The sequence below is a fragment of the Chenopodium quinoa genome, unplaced genomic scaffold (genome assembly GCF_001683475.1).
Source record: "Chenopodium quinoa cultivar QQ74 unplaced genomic scaffold, ASM168347v1, whole genome shotgun sequence".
Taxonomy (NCBI): Eukaryota; Viridiplantae; Streptophyta; class Magnoliopsida; order Caryophyllales; family Amaranthaceae; genus Chenopodium; species Chenopodium quinoa.
The window spans coordinates 3,361,855-3,382,473 of record NW_018744304.1 but is presented as its reverse complement, the minus strand read 5'-3'; the positions used below and the strand labels follow the sequence as shown (position 1 = coordinate 3,382,473).

At 39.4% G+C, this 20,619-nt stretch overlaps 1 protein-coding gene across 1 annotated transcript; it reads right to left on the bottom strand.

Moving 5' to 3' along the window:
• Window positions 1-11,121: 11,121 nt before the first annotated feature.
• Window positions 11,122-11,631, bottom strand: LOC110695820. The gene has a single exon (XM_021873047.1). It carries the CDS (start codon window positions 11,629-11,631, stop codon window positions 11,122-11,124), a length of 510 nt encoding a protein of 169 aa, XP_021728739.1.
• Window positions 11,632-20,619: the final 8,988 nt, after the last annotated feature.

The window sequence follows — 20,619 nt, the reverse complement described above, 5'->3', positions numbered from 1 at the left end:
GAAAATTTAGGTCGTTTAATTCTAAAACCCCTTTAATCAAACACAAATTTATAATACCTAAACCTAACACTAAATACGAGTCTAGTGGCAAGTCAAGAGTCGATCCACAGAGACGATCAAGCACCACAATTTGCTATTATTAATTAAGCTAGTTCGAATGGGAAAAACGATTAAACTAACACTACAAAGCAATGAAAGCACGAGGGAAAGTCTAATAAGCAAACACTAAGGGGTATGGGTAGACATAGAATCCACTTGAACATGCATAAAGATAGAATCGATTTGATCATGAACTAAATACACTCGAATGCCGATTTAAGGTCCAATCTAATCACCTATCGGGATCAAAAGGTTTCTCCTACATAGAAATTTAAGGTCCAATCCAATCACCTATCGGAATCAAAAGGTTTCTCCTAACATAGAAATATGCTATCGCACTGGAATCATATACTAGGAGGTGAAATCAAGCATAAATCAACAAGATTGAGCTTAGCAAGGTCCGCTATCGCATCATCAAGCATCCACTCAACTCCAATTCACAAACAACGTGCACTTTGCAAGCAAATTGAATAACATCAAGCATATAAAGACTTTAATCAAAATCAAATCAAATTCTATAGCTAAAACATGATCAAGCTTCATCTACATCATCCCCACACCCTTAGCAAAGAAAACTACTCACTAATCATTGCAATGAACAAGATAATTATCAAATCACCAAGTGCAAGCATGATTAATAAGCAAATAAGAAGATTAAAGCAAAACAAATCAAATCAAATGCCAAAGTAAAGAGAAAAGAGTAAGAGAATGCTCATTGATTGAAGATGAATGTCTACAAGCAAGATGATCAATCTTCCTCTTCAAAATCCAAGCTTAATAATGGTGAAAAACCTACCTTTCTCTCTCTATAAAACTAAGCTAAAGATGAAGAATATCTGAAAAATAAGCTAATTATATTTTCTAAGTGTTTTCCTAAATGGAATTACAAGAGTATTTATAGAGAAAGAACAAAATGTAGTCGTGCGCGCCCTCTCCATAAAATTGCGCGCCCGCGGAAAATGGGCACAAAATGGGTTAACAACTATTGCGCCCTGTCTGAGAATCGCCGCGCTCGCGCACAGGATTGTCACACCCGCGGCTTGATCGCAATGAGGGCACTCCAATCTCCCTGCTTTGAAGTGGATCAGGGGTGCGCGCCCTCTCCAAAGTAACGTGCCCTAACTGGGAACTGCGCGCCAGTGGCTAGGTTGCGGTGCAGGCGCTCCTAGTTCCTGCCTCAAAGTTGGCCAAAATGCTCCTCAGGTAGGAGCGCCCGCGATGGTCCCAGGCTGGGCGCTGTCTCCGGTGGCACGTCAGAATCCCTTTGCTTCATCTACTTAGCTCTCTTAATTCCTTTCCAACTCACACTCCTTGAATACCTGCAAAAGATGCACCAAGAAGGGAAGATAGAGGGAGAAACACCACACGAAGGAAGGCAAAAGAAAACTCTACGAAAAAGGGCATTTATTCAAGCAAAAGGAGTAACGAGACTAAGGAGTAAAATCTAACTAAAACATGCCAAAAAGAACTAAAAAGAGATTACAACTAGAAGAAAGCCTACCCTAGGAGTGTCATAAAATGACACTCATCAAATTCCCCCAATCTAAGATTTTGCTGTCCTTGAGCAAAGCCAACGCAAAAAAAGAACAAGAGGGAAGATAGCAAAGATAAAAAGAAGAAGGGAGAAAGAATATACACTAAACTCATTGTCGTAGGAATCATGGTTATTTTTAGCTACAACAAGCCCTTAAAATCCCAAAGTTTCCTATGAGGACGAGTGAGGTCTCGTAAGGGTTTTCAAAAGAGTTTAACCCATAACTCTAGCAACCAAAGTCAAGGAAAAGCAATTAAAACAAGAGAACAAAACACAAAAGAGCTCTTGAGTTGGACACGGTAGAGGAAACAAATGCCAATGAATGAGAGACTTCTTAAACAACACATGTATGCGCGCTATAAGATGTTAATGGTTGATTGAAACATAAAACATGCTAAGCATAGAGAACTCTAGGAGACTCAATCCACCCTCGTCCTAACCTTTCTAACCGCGTTCTCTCCACTAGCTTCAAATTAACCCCCAATTTAGCTTCTCATGATTACTCGAAGGAACCAAAAAAATATAAAGAATTGAAAAACGTGAGAAGGTTATCCCAACATCTTAGCTATGTACATCCCTCACTAAAGGCTTGAAAACTATCTCCATCCACTAGTTTTATTCTCAATCCTCTAGGGTCTAAAGGACTTTATTGGGATGTAACGTCATGGCTTAGGGTAAAGGTGAGGTAAAAATTTGAAAAATTTGGTGTTATTTCTTAGGTGAAGCAAAAGAGTGGCCCTCTCTCAAAAACAAACTTAGAAGTCACCAAAACATCAATAAAAAATATCGTCTCCCCCAAGCTTATTCAACAAATACACAAAAGTCAAATACAGAGGCGTATGAACGCTCCCCCAAGCTTAAAAAAAGCATTGCCTCAATGCTTAAACTAGGAAAGAGAACACAACTAAAATATTTTTTTTGTTTTTCTTTTTTCCTCTTTTTGCTTTTTTTTTTTCTTTTTTTTTTCGTATTCACTTTCTTCTTTTTTCTTTTCTTTTCGCTCTCTCTCTCTCTCTCTCTCTCTATTTTTTTTTTCTTGAGGCACTTGCTTAACCACTATATACATTTGTCTCAAACATGCCAAACACTTTGAACTTAATCCAACATATAATCACTTGATCATCAAAACAAGCATCCAACCGAAATTTGCTTCACAAAACTAAGGGTGGAGGTCGTAAGGCTTGTAGTGTGGCTAGTCACTAAAAAGACGGAAATAAGCACAATGGGGTAACAAGAGGGTAAATGCAAATGAAAATAAGAGAGTAACAAAATAAAAGGAACATAAAAGAAAATGAAAAAAATCCTTTTTCCTTCCCCAAAGTGGCTCGGTCACGATCTCAGGTAGATAGAGACAAACCAAAGATTAAGAAATGCATAGCCAAGGATCGATTGCGCCACACAACAAGAGTGACGAAGGCTTGAACAAAAATACCTCACACGAGACTTCTAACAATAACTAACTCAAAGGTATCAAATCCACCATGAAAAGCAACACCATCTTACCACTTGCAATGAACTAAGGCTTCATGGACCCTAAAGTTCTTAAACCGGCTACCTTAGCATGCAATATCCTGGAGTCAACCAATGACACTCTCAAACTGTGCACACATTTACCACTTAAGAAGAAAGTCATTCAAAAACACAAGTCCAAAGTGAATTGTCAAACCAAAGAAGTAAAACAAAATTTGCAAAATTTTCCTTGAATAAGGGTGCCAAAAGAAAAATAAAACTAACCAAGAGTGAAAAGTTTGGAGGAAGTAAGCATAAACAATTAAGTCCCAATAGTCATACAATGATCGTTCAACCACAAAGTCAACGATCCCAAACACACTAGGTGTTATAAGAAAACAACCTCGAACCTTTCAACTTCTTCAATACTAAAAACTAACCTAAAGAATCCAAATAAAGATAAAGAAAAGAGAGGATCTCACCAAAGGAGTGTAAAGCAAGGAAAGCGGAAAAGAAACTTAACGACGTAGGATAATGAATCCCGCTCCAATCCTTCAAGTGAGCATCCTACAAAACAAAGACAAGAAAACCAAGAAAAAGAGAAACAAGTTATATACAAGACAATTAGAGAGAAAGAATAAGAGGAAAGATTCCAAAATCTAGCAAGCTACATGTAAAAACAACCAAAACCCATATCATAAATAATCATCATCAAAAATAAACAATCACTCATCATCACACAATAGAGCAACAACACAATAAGCACCCATATGGAATCCCACCATTAGCTATGATGGACTCCCCCAAAAAGGCCATCAGAGGAGGACTAGTGGCCACTAGGGACGGACTCATCAACGTCCTCATCATATGAAAATCTGGATGAGGAACCGTGAGGGTCCCACCTAGCGGTGTAACCGAAGGCCATCCATAGTGGCCTAGAATAAGATCCTCTTGCCAAGAGGCTACATGATCAAATTGGGGAGGCATAGCCAATGGTGCGGGGTAACTAGGATCAACGTGGGGATAGTTGGGATCCCCCCTATAGTCACTACCACCGGGCACATGGTAGTCGTAATGTCCGGAGTCATCGGGAAAAAGAGTGTGTCTCCCTATTGGGTCCGGGATAACCCAACCAATAGGGGCATGTGGGCCGATTGTCACCCCCCAAGACGGTACCGGACCGTGTTGTGGCGACCAATATGGGTAATTGACCGCGGAGGTAATTTCTCCGCGGTTGACGCTCGCATCATATAATGCTTGTTGTTATAGGAACATGCCTTGTTGGGTCTCAAATAAACCTTGCATCCCAAGGCTCATGTTTTTAAATTGTTGCTCAAAATCAAACATACCTTGAGTGTGTTGTTGTTGTTGTCGTGGTTGTCGTTGTTGTTGTTGTTGCTGCTGTTGTTGTCCTTCTTCTTCCTCATCATCTTCATCATCATCACAATCACCTTCTCCTTCACCCATCACAACATCCGCCCTCCCATTGTCTTTGGACACCTTCCAAATATTACTCACGTTCCTCCCAAGTAAGGTGAAGGCGGGCTTTGGGAGCAAGCAATGATGTTTCTTGCGCACAAGCCACTTGAAGATGTTGGCATCCAGGGTAGGAGCAATGAACTCCAAATTATTGAGTTGTTTCAAGTCCAAAAACACATCATTACCCCCATCCACCGGGGTGCAAGACTTAAGAAGCTCCTCTTGTTTAAACTTCTTTATCAACCTTGTGACCATAGCGCCACAACAAATCTCTCCGGTTTTCTTCCCCTTAGCTATTGAAATATAAGTTTTCATGAACAAAAACCCAAGATTCAACCGCCTTCCATATTCCTCACGAGTGGCAATCCATAGGCAAAGAATCTCCTCCCTAACAAGCTTCCCTAAATCTTGCTTACTGAATATTGCTTACCTAAGAAGCCTATGAAGGATTCTAAGGACGATGTGAATGATTTCACTTGCAATGGAGGATTTAGAAGAGAATTCATCCTTAATGGAAATGGCTTTCCACCAAGCAACTTCATTGTATTTTCCCTCAAGGTTATGGTGGATGGGGAAAAGGATATCGGTGTCCGGGTTAAAGTCTAGGGCTATGTTGAATTCCTGGAGGTTCATTGTGTGTTTGAAATAAGATTTGAAAGGAGATTAAGTAATCATTGTCTCCAACCAGTGTGCTTTCAAAGGTAGAGAAGAATTCAATGGAAGGCCCTTCATAGGTACGATAGGAAGAGTTGACAAAGGCACCTAAATGAAGGTTGTGAAAGAGAATCCAAATGTCATCATATATTCCCAATTTAATCATGTCATCTTTAAAGTAGTGACGAGATGGCCTTAGTTTTCTTTCCTTCATCTTGTTGTAGATAGGAGTGTGTTTGGTCCGGTTATGGAATTTGTGTGGGGGGTCGGAAGTGGTGGAGGTAGAGATGTGTTTGGGTTTTGGAAGATTGGCCGGGGATTTTAGTGGATGGTTTCTTACTACTCTTTCTCTTTTTGCTAAACATAATTTGTCCACCAAAAATTACCCACAATCAATAAAAAACAACACCTCAGCGACATTACTACAAATCCAATACAACACCACAAGCACTCTCTAACAACAACCCTTCACAAAACACCCAAACTACAAAAGGTACCTGTTACAATAAAAAAAATACAACTAAAAACCAAGCAACAACAACCAAAAACCACAAAAACACAATGATAATCAAAGAAAACACAAACCACAATAAAAAATCACAAAAATCAATCCACAATTATTAGAAGTTCATTCAACCATGAAAAATAAAACACTTTGCATAGAAATCAATGGGAATTGACAAAAATAATGCAAAGATTAAGATTATACCAAGATCGAAGCTCCAAATTGCTCAAAACATGACCCACGAACTCACCCTTGAATAAGACCCAAGAAGATCGAACTTGGTGATTTTCAGTGATTTTTACGGGAATTTTGAAGGGAGAGTGATGATTATGGAAGAAATTTGGGAAATTTGATTGGAAATGTGTAGAAATTTGAAGCAAAATGATGATTTGTGGAAGTTTGGAGGTTAAGGTTTGAGAGGATGAAGAGAGAGAAAGAGAAGTGAATTAGGTTAATTAAGGAGAAGAAAAGGAGAAGCCCTGATTTAAATCGGCTACCCAGACTGCCGCGCCCGCGCCTGACAATACCGTGCCCGCAGCTAAGGCGCTTTGCTGGCACTCCGTAGGCGCTCTTAGTTCGTGCTCAAAATTTATCAAAAATGGATGAATCAGGTGTCCGCTCCAGGTGAGAGGCGCTCGCTCCAGTTCACATCGCGCCCGCTCCTAGAGCGCGGACAGGGCGTGGTGAGTTCCTGCCCAAAATTGCGAAAATCGGACTCTAAAGTCTGCGCGCCCGCGTGTTAGCCGTGGTGAGGTGCGCTCCAAAAGCCTTGCCATTTTTGTTATTCAACTCCTCTAGCTTTACTTCATCTATAAACCTCAACATGAGCTTAAAATGCTAAGAAAGAAGTAAAGAAAAGGAAAATAGGGAAAAGATAAGAAAGGAAAAGAAGAAATAAAAGGGTGAGAATTCGGGTTGCCTCCCGTGAGCGCTTTTGTTTAACGTTGTTAGTTCGACGTTCCTTAAGTGAACTCAAGGAGGCTTGTATACATCAACAAGATGAAGATTTCTTGGTTCTTCTAATCTTTGACCTTCAAAGTAATGCTTGACACGGTCCATTCACTTTGAACGGAGGGTATTTCTCATTGGATATCTCAATAGCACCATGAGGGAACACTTTGGTGACTACGAATGGCCCACTTCATCTTGACCTAAGCTTGCCCGTAAAGAGCTTCAAACGAGAGTTGTAGAGGAGGAATTTTTTTCCTTCTTCGAAGTCCTTTTTGATGATTTGAGCATCATGCTAAGCCTTCGTTCTAGCCTTGTACATGCTTGCACTATCATAAGCATTTAACATCAACTATTCCAACTCATAGAACTCCAAAAGCCTTTGCTCACCCGCACTATGGAGATCAAAATTATTTTTCTTGATTTCCCAATGAGTTCTATGCTCCATTTCACGGGTAAGTGGCAATTCTTACCTTACACAAGCTTATGGGGTGTGGTCCCTATTGGAGTCTTGAAAGAGGTCCTATAAGCCCAGAATGAATTAATGAGCTTGGTGGACCAATCTTTCCTTGTTCTAGCCACCGTCTTCTCCATATTGACCTTGAGTTCCCTATAACTCACCTTCGCTTGACCACTAGCTAGTTTGGGGGTGGTAAGCAAGCCTAGCTTATGAGATACACCATATTTCTCAAGGAGCTTATTAAAGGTGTGGTGTTTGAAATGAGACCCACCGTAACTAATGATGGCTTTGGGAACACCGAATCTCGGGAAGATCACTTTCTTGAACAAACTGACCACTACCTTGGAATCATTGGTAGGAGAGGCCACGGCTTCCGCCCATTTAGAAACATAATCAATGGCCACCAAGATATACTTGTTCCCATGAGAAGAGATGAAAGGGCCCATGAAATTAATTGCCCTAACATCAAACACTTCTAGCTCAAGGATGGGATTTTGTGGTATTTCATTCTTTCTCGAGATGTTCCCCCCCGTCCTTTGGAACCTATCACAAGTCTTGACAAAATACCAAGCATCTTTGAATAAAGAGGGCCAAAAGAGCATGTATTGTAAGACCTTTGTGGCGGTCTTTTGGGCACTCATGTGACCACCACAAGGAGAGGAATGGCACATGCAGAGAACACTTTGAAATTAATCATTTGAGACACATCTTCTTAAAATCCAATCAACTCCTCTCTTAAAAAAAGTAGGATTATCCTAAATGTACTTCTTAGCCTCATGCTTAAGTCTTCTTTGTTTTGAGGAGTGAATGATAGGGGGATCTCACTACACGCAAGGTAGTTCACAATATTGGCATACGAAGGTGCCTCTTGCACCGTTAGGAAATAAAGAACATCATCCTTCAAAGAATCTTCAATAGGTAGGTCATCTTACTACACTATATTAACTCCTAGTGTTGAAAGATGGTCAGCCACAACATTTTCGGCTCCCATTTCATCTCTAAACTCAAAATCAAAATCTTGGAGTAATAGCACCCACCTGAACAACCAAGGCTTTGCCTCCTTTTTTCTCATGAGATACTTGAGGGCCGAATGATCTGTCCACACAATTGTTTTGGACCCAATGACTTAAGGCCAAAATTTCTCAAAGGAATGCACAACCGCTAAGAACTCTTTCTCGGTTGTGGTGTAATTCTTTTGTGCCTCATTGAGAGTCTTTGACAAGTAGTGAATCACATGGAGCTTCCCATCTTTTCTTTGTCCCAAGACCGAACCAATTGCCTCATCACTCGTATCACACATATATTCAAAAGGCAAGGACCAATCGGGGCCTTAGACAATAGGAGCAGAGCACAAAGCTTCCTTTAACCTACAAAAAGCACTCAAACAAGCCTCATAAAAAACAAACTCTTTGTCTTGTTGCAATAAAGTGGTGAGGGGCTTGGAAATTGATGAGAAGTTCTTGATAAATCGGCGATAACACCCGGCATGACCAAGAAAATCTTTTACTTACTTCACATTAGTAGGAGGAGGAAGTTTCTCAATTACATCCACCTTAGCCTTATCCACCTCAATGCCTTAGTTGGAGATTCTATGCCCAAGAACAATTCCACTTTCCACCATAAAATGGAATTTCTCCCAATTAAACACTAAGTTGGCTTCCTCACAATGTTTAAGGCAACGAGACAAGTTAGAGAGGCAAGCTTCAAAGATGATTCCTTTTACGGAAAAATCATCCATGAAAACTTCCATCTCCTCTTCAATCATGTCAGAAAAGATGGACATCACGCATCGTTGAAATGTGGAGGGGGCATTACAAAGACCAAATGGCATCCTACGATACGCAAAAGTACCGTAGGGATATGTAAAAGTAGCCTTCTTTTGATTCCTGGGGTTAATCGGGATTTGGAAGAAACCCGAATATCCATTAAGGAAGATATAGAAGGAATGTTTTGTAAGCCTTTCAAGAATTTGGTCAATGAACGACAATGGAAAATAATCTTTGCAAGTACTTAAATTGAGTTGGCGATAGTCAGTGCACATTCGCCAACCGGTAACAATTCTAGTAGGAATTAATTGGTCTCAATCATTTTTCACAACCGTCATGCCACCCTTCTTTGGCACAACTTTCATAGAATACACCCAATCGCTATGGGCGATTGGATAGATAATCTCCGCATCAAAAAGTTTAGAAACCTCCTCCCGTACAATCTTTTGCATGGAAGGGTTGAGCTTTCGTTGCCATTGCCTAACCGGGTTTGCATCTCCCTCAAGATCAATCTTATGCATGCATACTTATACCCTTGTGGTCATTAGTGGTATAACCCAAAGCCTTTTTGTGTTTCTTCAAAACATTAATCAAGAGGGAGGTTTGCTCTTCTGTTAGACTAAAATATGATGATGACGGGAAAAGACTCTTTATCATCAAGAAATGCATACCTCAAGCCCGAAAGTAGAGGTTTCAAGATACCTTCGACGCTCCCTTTGTAATACCCCGTATTTTTTTTATGTATTTTATAAATTATTTAATTAATTCTAAAATATATTTTTAAAATACTCAAGTATTTTAATTAAATATTTAAAGGGCTAAAGTATTTAAATCATTGAGTTTTATAAAAGTATAATTTATTTTGGGCTAAACGTTTATTAATCTTTTAGGCTCGTTTAAATAATAGTATGTAAACAATCCTTACATACTCCTTGTGGACAAACCCATTTCATTTAAGTAAGCCCAATTCTTTTATTTGAACCCTTGTGGGTCAAATATTTCATAACTAAAGCCTACTTATTTATTAAGCCCAACCCTAATCTTTATTCTCTACTCTATAAATATCCCCCTAAACCTCCAAAATTTCCCACACAAAGAACTTAAAATTAGATTTTGGGGTAAGTATTATTTTCCTTCTTTTTCCTTATTTTTCTTTCATTTTTCTTTTCTTCTTTTTCTTTCTTTTCTTTTCTTTCCTTCCTTTTTCTTATTCTTTTTCCTTGTTTTGCTTTGCTGCTGGGACTTCATGCGTGAATTCCCACGCAAGTCTATTGCTTTGCTGCTGGGACAACCTGGTCTATTGCGTAATCCAATTAAATTAATGAAATGATCAATGCTATTTAATGAAAACTTAGTAATGATCGACAATTGAGTCATGTGTTCGAGTCAATGATTATATTGTGTGTATTGAATGCTTATTAGTACTATGCTAGGAATTCTTTGCTATATTTCGTAGCTTGTATGTATTCAGCGTTGCTGATTGCGTGCTTTGTGTGTCTTTTCTTGGTCATGGCCTTCGCCTTTCAATGACCCTGTAATGATCCAATTTTTACACTTGTAATATTGGGGAGCAGACTAATCACAGGTTTCTGCATAAACTGAACTTGCATCAGGGTGATGGGATTTGAGTGGAGCATTGGTTAATCATTTAGCTTATTTCATTTCATAAATTAATGTTATTTTGACTCTAAATCTATTCGCTTCCTATTTTACTGGGTTTTGAATAAGGGCCATTATGGTTCCAACTTGTAAGACTAAATTGAGTCTTGACTTTTTGGTTTTGAAACTTATATTCTTTTTAAAACTAAGTTAGTTTTCCGCTGCTGATTTCTGAAACTAGCTTTAACGTTTTAACACGTGGCTGTAGCACACCAGTAATTCTCTCACAGATTATTAAAAGTATTTACAGGTTACTACAGGTTAATACAGGTTAATACAGGTTTTGAAGAGAGAATTATTGGGGTGTTACACCCTTACCATTGGAGTCTTCTTCCTTCTCCTCCACTTGAAAAAGGTCATGAGTGAAAGGAGTCTCTTCCTCCTTGCTTGCTTTCTTGCATTATACTTTGCTTTCTTCAAGCAAATCTTCATAGAGTTGCATCTCCTCCTTGTGAGCACCTATCTTTTGATCATTCAAAAAAACACTTTCAAGAGGATCATTAGTAGCATGCAAATGAGAATAGAGAAATTCCTCCATCATAGAATCAAGCACATCAACTCTATAACATTAATTAGATGAGGAAGGTTGGTTCATGAAACTATTCAAATCAAACTCAATGGACTCATTATCAACCTTCAAAGTCATCTTACCATCTTTCACATTGATGATAGCCCTAAAAGTAGCAAGAAAAGGTCTACCCAAAATGATGGGGATTCTCTCATCAACGGGAAAGGTAAACTTGCCAACTCTAAGAGGGATGTATTCCACTTTCCCTATGGGTAACTTGATAGAACGATCGGCAAGTTGGAGGGTGATGTTTGTAGGAGAAAGGTTAAGTACACCTAGTTTTTTGTAAACAGAAATAGGCATAAGGCTCACACTTGCAACCAAGTCACACAAGGCTTTCCCAAGATGAACATCATTGATAGAACATGGGATAAAGAAACTACCGGGGTCTTTCAACTTTGTAGGGAGCTTGCTAGAAAGAATAGCACTACAATTAGCGGTGAGGTTTACAGTCTCCACTTCTCTCCTTCCATTAAAAAGGTCCTTCAAAAATTTAGAATAGTGAGGCATCTCTTCATGGCTTGAACAAAAGGCAATTGGACATGTAGACCTTTAATAACCTCCAAAATCTCTCAAATTGTGCATCTAGCTTAGACCTCACAAAGCGTTGTGGAAAGGGTAGCTTCTCCTCTCTAGGTTGGTGATTTAGGAGCAAAGGGGTAGCTTCTTTTATAGGCTCTTTCTCCTTTGGTTTCTCAACAACATCACTCTTTGTCATTTCCCAAAGACTCATTAGTTTCCTCACTTTCATCCTTAAGCTCAACTCCCTCCTTCGATTTCTTCCCAATTTTTAGTTCAATCTTAAGAACTTTCCAACTCCTAGTGGTGATGGCACACATTAACTTGGGATTCAGACCTTGGCTAGGAAATGAGGAAGAATAAGAATTATTTGATTGAGCAAGTTGAGAGATTTGATTTTCCATCATTTTCATGTGGGCCTTCATTTGTTTCTTCTCCTCTTCTTGACTTTTACTAAAATTCTCTTGACTATTGATAAAAGTTTCTTGGCTCTTACTAAAAGTTTCTTGATTTTTCATAAAAGTTTAGAGCATTGGCATCAAAGGGTTGGGGGTGCTTCCAATTGAAGAGGTTGGGTATGAGAAACTTGGGGAGGAGGTCTCAATTGCTCAAAACCCGGAGGTTTGTTTTTTTGGGCAAAGTTTTGAAACCTTTGACCTTGGTTATAGTTGGATCTTTGAGAATTGTTCCCAATACTGCTTTAACCGAAATTTGAATTTTGATTGTCATAGCGGTTGGGGTAAGGTTGTTGGTTATGATTCCCAAATCCTCTTTAGTTAAACCTTCCAAAGTTTTGGTTATGATTCCCGAGGATTTGGGAATCATAACCAAAACTAAAATCCTCTTCTCGACTTTTGGTTATGATTCACCACCTCCTTGATTCCAACTCCAACTTTGGTTCATATTAAACCTCATTCCCATGTTTCCCATACGTGGGGCAAAATTCATAGCATTGATATCTTCCACATTATCAACATATTCCTGGGGAGGGGGTAGGGTTTCACAAGAATACACACATTGAGAGGTATCATGATCATATGTACCACAATTATCAAAAAATAAACATCCCAAGGGCATTGTATTATAAGAATAAGGGGAAGGAGTATTTATACCATTTCCTCCCTTGGTAGAAGGGGAGGAAGCATTTTGAGATTGTACATTCATGAGCTCTTCCATTTTCTTTGCCATCTTGGTCATTTGATTGGAAAGATTAGTGATGGCATTAGCTTGGTCCAATGAATGAACCGTTCCCTTAATTAAGGTAGCTTCACGCTCTCCTTCATACCAATCTCCATAGTTATGAACCACGTCCTCTATGATGTGTTCCACCTCTTCCTCTCTTTTTTTCATTATGGGACCACCCGCACCGGCATCCAAACTTATTTTTCTTTGAGGAGAAAGTCCACCATAAAAGGTTTGAAGCACTTGGTAGTTAGTAATACCATGATGGGGGTATTGTCTTTGAAGTTCCTTATACCTCTCTCAATCTTCACACAAAGATTCTCCACCTCTTCACGGAACCCTTGAATTTTAGAACGAGCCTCGACGGACTTCTTGTGATTGTAGAACCGTCCCAAGAAAGTGATGGTAACTTCATTCCATGTTGTGAGAGAACCGGGAGGGACATCCTTTTTAAGCCAATGATCGACCATACCCGTGAGAGAAAAGGGAAACATCTTAAGGCAAATGTACTCTTGAGAAACACCATTTGCCTTAATGGTATCACAATACATGAGAAATTCCTCGAGATGCTCATGTGGGTTCTCAAATTTCCCGCCCAAAAATTGCCTCTTCTCGATCATGGCAATGAAAGTAGGCTTGATCTCAAAGTTATTTGCCTGAGTAGGTAGGGGCTAAGATCCCACATTGAGGTGCATAGGCCTCGGGAGTTCCTAGTTGCTTTAGGACTCTAAGGTCTCCCTTGTTGTGGTGTTGCACATTCTCTAAATCAAAAGAGGAGAAAGGGTTGATCTCCAAACTTGAGGAAGAACTAGGGCTACCTTCTTCTTCACTTGATGATGATGAAGGCAGAGTAGTATGAGAGGTCTTACTCCTTGCTCTAGCCTCTTTCCTTAGCAAAGTTAAAGAACGCTCCAACTCGTGATCTATGGGAACCAATGATCTTGAGCGGGTTGGCCAAAATGCTCCTTAGGCTGAAGCGCCCGCGGTGGTCTCAGGCTGCACACTCTTTCCGGTGGCGCGCTAGAATCCTTTTGCTTCTTCTCCTAAGCTCTTTTAATTCCTTATCAACACATCTTCTTCTTCAAAACTGTCCATGTCTTGATTTTATCGTTCCCCGCTCTAGCACGTCGAGCCTTTAAATTACCGAACCAAAGTCCCGCATTCTTTGTGAGTGGAATATTAGCAATTTTGAAACATTTAGTATCATCAAAACCCTTATAATCTGAAATTTTGTCCAATTATCTTGCCTACTCAAGAAAAACTTCGGGGCTTCCTAGACCCGTAAAATCATTAAGCTTGATACCTCTATTATAGATCTTATGTTTATTATTATTATCATCATCACTACCAGAAGAATCACTATCACTAACATCATGTTTTTTCTTCTTATCAAGCAATAATTGTGAAAAGCATGATAACGTTCATCCATATTATCTTGAACCTTGCAAATTCATCCGTAAGTTTTGTAATAGCTTCCTCCATAATTATATGCAACAAACAGACCTAACAGACTTGGAACAAAGTTGCACACAAAGAGCAAGATGTATTAAATCGGACCAAAACTGACATAGTTGCGGGAAACAGTCTAGTTGAATAGAAAATGAATCGAAAAGTTCTAAAATTTTGTAGGAAAAAAGAAGACTTAATTTCACCCAAATTCAATAAAATAATCACCTGAAAAGACCTTATAACGAAGGATAACGAGCCTTCTGAAGTTGACTGAACAAACTGATCCTCTAAGAACAAGTGCGACTTGAACGAGCAATAAAACGATAAAAAAACCCCTGAAATCTAATACCAATTTGATGTGGATTTAAACTCCTTTAAGTTAATAAAGAATCTAAAATCACACACGTAACACAATCCTTCTTAATTCCCTAAGAAAATCGAACAAATTAAGAACAACCAACCGGATATGACTTATAATTTGACCACTCCTCGAATGAATTCAAGACTACTCAAACTACTTAGACTACTCCTAAAACTAAGTATTTTGATGAACAAATCTTAGACTACTCCTAGAACTAAGAATTTAACATTCTGATTATAAAAAAAACTCTTTGAATTGAAAACTAGCAAAGAAAAGTTTATTCTAAGTTAAACAACTTGTATTGAATTTAATCTGATTTTCTATCCTATGTAAAACCACAAAAACTACCCCTATTAATAGACATAGGAGGCAACTAATTCTACTCCTACAAGGAATAGGACAAACCCCTAACCTTGAAAGGAATGGTGTCCTTCCAACAAGTGTATTCTTCCGATAGAGGGTTCAGAATTATTACGGAGCTAATTCTTCAGTAAGGTCAAGAATGCCTAGGTGGAGGCCGCTTCCGATCAGTAATATCAATGTACAATTGACGTTACAGCTTAATCTTAACTGAACCCTTCGGGTTGAACCCAATCGAATCACCGATCCGAGATGACGAATTAATCCGAAAGGATTTAATGAGTCAGCAGAGTTTTACGAATACAGACGTCGGATATCGAGCCTAGGGCGTTGAGACCGAGTGTCGCGAAGTCACAAAGCAACAAGTATGAACATAGCCCTAGGACCACACTGGCCTAGCCATGTGGATGCTAGGCTAGTTCAGGCTAGCATGCACTTAGCATGGCTAGGCGCAAGCCTAAGCACACTAGGTGTGCTTGGCGCACCATCGCAGCCTAGGTGCACCATCGCAGTCTAGGCGCGCCATGGAAACCTATCATAGCCCTAGCATCATGCCTAGGTGCTATAAAAGCCCTAGCATGATGCCTAGGAACCATCGCTGCCATCGCAGGCACCAGGCGCACCAAGCAAACCATCGCAGCATGCGTGCTGGCTTGTGTGCTAGCATTCACATGGAAGCACCAAGCAACGCACCATGCATGTGCGAGGGCCTGGGCACCAGGATAGTGCTAGGCCACGCACAACAGCGCAGCATCACCACGCACCAAGGCTGCTGTGTGATGCGTGCGTGTGCGTATGGTGCGAGGCCAATGCACGCTGTGCATAACTAGTGCACATGGTGCGTAGCTAGTGCATGTGCGAGAGATGCTGCAAGGATGGTGCGTGTGGCTGGCGAGGCAAAGGGGCCAGCATGCGTGGCTCGCTAGCAACACGCATGCTGGGTGTGCGAGCATGTTCGAAGGGGTGCAACGATGATGTGTGTGGTGCGTGGGATGCGAAGGCCAGCACCAGCGCTTGCACGCACTAGCACCAAGCATGCGAGGCTGCTCGGCAGCCAGGTGCTAGCTCGCTGGGCTGGCTGGCACTGCTAGCTGGCAGTAGCCCAACAACCCTTTTGGGTGAGGCGGTTTTGTGAGGGTGGGGACCAAGGCTTTGGGAAACCCTTGGGGAGCAAGGAAATGGTCCCCCCACCTCTTTATGGTCCTCACCTAACCTTCTGTCTCCCTTTGACACTTGTTGCATTATGATTGAATTTAATTATTAATTTATTTTAGAAATAAATTAATTAGCAAATTATTCATTCTCCCACATTGGTTGGGGAATGAAGTTCAAGGTTTCATTTCCTTATAAATACCAAGCTTGGGTATTGGGAAATGAACAACCTTGAGTGGAATTAAAAACGCAACTCTGAGTAAGAGTAAACCTTTGATTCGTAAAACTCATAGTTATTTTGTCCGAGTCTTGACTAACCTTCAAGACTTAGGACGCTAGGGTTGGGTCGAGGGTACGATCCGTCGGAGATCTCTTGTTTTCGGGATTATGAAGTAAGAGCTCTTTGGGAGAGAAGCACGCGACAAAGGTATAATTCTTATTCTTAATCTTGTTTGATTAAGTTTAATATGCTTGTTAATTGTTTTAATTAAGGGGCGGGTCTTGGTGGGTTTCCTTCCGCGTAGTGTCGAGTCACTACGAAACCCTACAGCGGTATCGGAGCCACGCTCCTTTGAATTTTTGCAATTATTTTTTAATTAAGGAGTTTTAAAAGAATTTATTTTTCTGGTTCATGTTCTTCTAATTAGATTAGATGCTCGTTTTAATTAATTTTAAAACTCGATTTTATTTTCGATTTGGCTGTCGAACCCAGATTTTGGCTCAAAAATAATGATTTTTGGGTGGAATCGACATTCTGGAACAGATTCTACCCTTTTAGAACTGTCCAGAAGCTAAATTCAAACCAAAAACCCAATTTTTCTAGGGTTTTTCGTTTTTTTAACGAAAATTTTAATTCTTTTATGCCTTGATTCATGCAAGAATTACAAGGTTAGATTAAATTCACATTTGCATCACTAATCTACTGGTTTTAAAATATCCTTAAGCATAATAATGGAGTTTTTATTAGTGCTTAAGTTGATATACCATTTATCACATAAACTTGTTTTTCACAAATTTTGCAAATAAATTGCAATAAAGTGTGAAAACTTGTTGTGATCTTGTAATTTTAAGTTCCTATAATGTCAAAGTTCTAATCTTTAAAGGTTTAAATGATTGGAACCCTAACCCTAAATTCCATGTTGAACAAAGTTTGGATTTTTCATGTTTGGTTGATTAAAATCCATCAAGTTCAATTACTTGTGAGTAAAATTTGATTAAGCTTCATATTGGAAGATGTAATCTTGGTATTTTACACAAGTATGGAAGTTTGAAAATTTTTATCATTGGATGGTTAATTTATTTTTCCAACTCCCATTTGTCAAACCCATTATTAATTTGCATATTGGCAAGATTAATTATGGACATAGCTCATTTTATTTTAAGCATAAATTTAGACCTAATTTTGTTCAAAATTGAATTTTTTGGATAATTTAGGCTTGTGCACCAATAAAATAAATTTTATTTAAGTATGACTTAATTTTATTTTATTTTATTTTCCCTCAAATTAATTCTAAAATGTAATTTAGAATTGGTTATTGTCACACACAAATCGGAATTAAATTCCGAGAATTAGCACGTAAATCAAGGCAAAAACACCCAAGCGTCACCAAGGCTAGCCGGGCTGCCCAGCAGCCCACATGTGGCTGCCTATGGTGCGCACACGGGTGTGCCATGATGTTGCTGTGCGCTGCTGTGTGGCGAGGAGGCAGCTGTGTAGTGCGTGTGCTGGTGCGTGGGCCTTAGGCTGCTGGTGCGCTTGTGCTAGCTGCCAGCACCACGCACCATGGCGCAGGGCCATGGGCTGCCTAGCAGCCATGGTGCGCACCCGCTAGGGGTTTTGTGGGAAGTTGTTGCTTAATGTTTGAGCTATGCAATTTTGCAAATTATTTAATTTTAAAATATTTTTGGTAATTATTTTAACGAGGCTAAAAACCTCGATTTTCGATTTTACAAAATTTTGACAAATTATGGGTTATGCCGACTTAATTAATCGCATTAATTAAGTACGGATGCGGAATTTAGTGGGACCTTAATTAAGTGCGTAAGCATTTTGCGTTTAGAAATAATGGATTTAACAACTTTGACTAGTTTTAATTAGGTGCGTTAATTGGATTAACCACCTAAGTTAGTTACTAGTTTTGCGTGTTTAATTATGTATTTCGTAAATATGCATGGGCCATTCACAAATAATGAATGGGTGAATGGAAGATTGTTTTCAAAACAGGTCTTTGAAAATGGCAACTAGTGGGGCCCGACTAGGATAGAAAATACGGACTGCGTTCCGTAATGTATTTTTGTAAATCTAAATTCGGTCTGCGAACCGTTAAGTATTTTTGTACTATTAGATTAATCTTAGTTGTTCTAGCTAGCTTCTTTTATTTCATTTTGGCCAAGATGTCTCAAGACGGCGTTTCGACGAAGACGAGCCAAGATGAAGACCCATGGAAATTGAAGATTTCAAGGGGTCATGCTAGTTGCCAAATGCTTCTATTTTATGCCTTATATATTGTTATTATATATGATTGCTAGATGCATGTCTAGGATTTCTATTATGTTGCGACGATTAGTTAAGTTCACTTAAATCAACCAACATAGAAACCCTAGGTCCCTTTAATAATATTGAGCTAAAATTTGTCGTTCCAAGAACAACACTTACCGTAATAATGTGCGCAAGTGATGGATTACGCCAAAGCGAGGCATCACTACTTCCCTAGGAACGTAAGGTATACTAGGTATACAAGTTATCTTGGTTAAGCTCAACGATATCAGTAAGGAGTCCTTAGATGTCGTGGCAAAAGAGATAAAATGTCAAGAATGCATTAGATGCGACATTTTATCAAACCGAGAGTAGCTTGGAGCTATTAGCAATTAGATTGCTTACCTTAAGATATTTATGATTAAGACAAGCCAAAGCATGCTTAACCATTTCTTGATCTTTGGGATCTCGGAATCATTTTATTCTCGCCCATAAGGGATAATTTTAAATGCATGGATAAAATGTTCAATAAGATTGAATATATGCATGAACGTTTTAAATTTCAACTTATTGATTTATGAATGGTTTTTCACTTCAAATTCTTTCAATTGTAGAACCATGTCTGCAAGTAACTCAAACAACAACCATATATGCCCGAAACTCCCCGAAAAGTTAGCTATCAAGCTTAACTTAACAAACCTTGAAGAATGGGAAGAAGAACTCAGGAGAAATCTCCGGAGTTGTTCCAAAGAGTATGTTCTGGATACTTCCCTCCCAACCCTCTGTTCCAAGAAACTCTTGAGTGAAAAAACTTATTGTGCATGGTCAAGAGATTGCAAATTAGTGTCACAACTCATGGCTAATTCCATCCGGGAAGAATGGAAAGAAAAACTTCCATTCTCTTTTCCGGACTTATTCCTTGGAGGACTAAGGGATGTTGTCGGTGTGAGATTCTCTAAGAGTTTCAACGACAACAATGATGGACTCTTGTTTGAAGTAACTAGGTCACTTACAGACATGAATGTAAAGCCATCAGATCAAGGTTGTCTTGCGAAAGAGAGGTACCATCTTTGGTCTATAGTCTGCAACACCAAGTTGAGACCGGGTATGCCCCTCCGACCCCATGTGGCAAGAATGACTAAGCTCTTCAAGCACATGGAACTCCTCGGAATTCCACTACAAGATGGAATGGCTGGTCATATTATGCTCACTTCACTCCACTCAGGATATGATGCGCTAAAGGCATATATTTCTGAAACAAAGGAGACACATTCCTTGAAGAATGTGGTGGAGCTACTTCACCGAGCCAACTCATTTGGGGCAACCAAAAGTCCATCAAGAAGGAGGGATTTCAAGGTTAAGGCTAAGATGCGTTGCTTCTATTGTGGCAGGCAAGGCCACTTCAAGAGAGAATGCAAGCTCTTTCGAGAAGAGGAAGAGAGGAAAGGAGCATCTACCTCAGGTATCTTCCTGAAAAATTGTAAATTAAGCTTATCATAAGGTATTGGATACCAAGTATGACTCACTCTATGTTTCCTTTTCAGGAACCAAGTGAGAAGCTTATCAAGTGTTGGTGCAAGAGCAAGAAGACGACGAAGATGGTTTTTCGGTCGTGCTTGCATGCACCATTTTGTCTTTGAGATGTAATTAAAACTAATTCTAGTTTTTGTCATGCTTTTGAACAATATTTTGATCAATGGTGTTGGACACCAAGATGTTTGAAATGAAAGACTTCTAACGTAGTTATTTCAAAGATTATCTTTCAAACATATGTTCAAATTAAATTGCATGCTTTACACAAAGAAAATAGGAATGATATCAAATGAACTAAGACCATCGAGTCGAATCAAACCTACTTGTGGCATTATCATCTTGGCCATATTAACATCAAGCGCATCAAGAAACTTCTTCAAGAAGGTGTTCTTGACTCATTCGACTTAGAGTCGTTTGAAAATTGCGAAGGATGCTTATTAGGCAAGATGATAAAACAACCATTCTC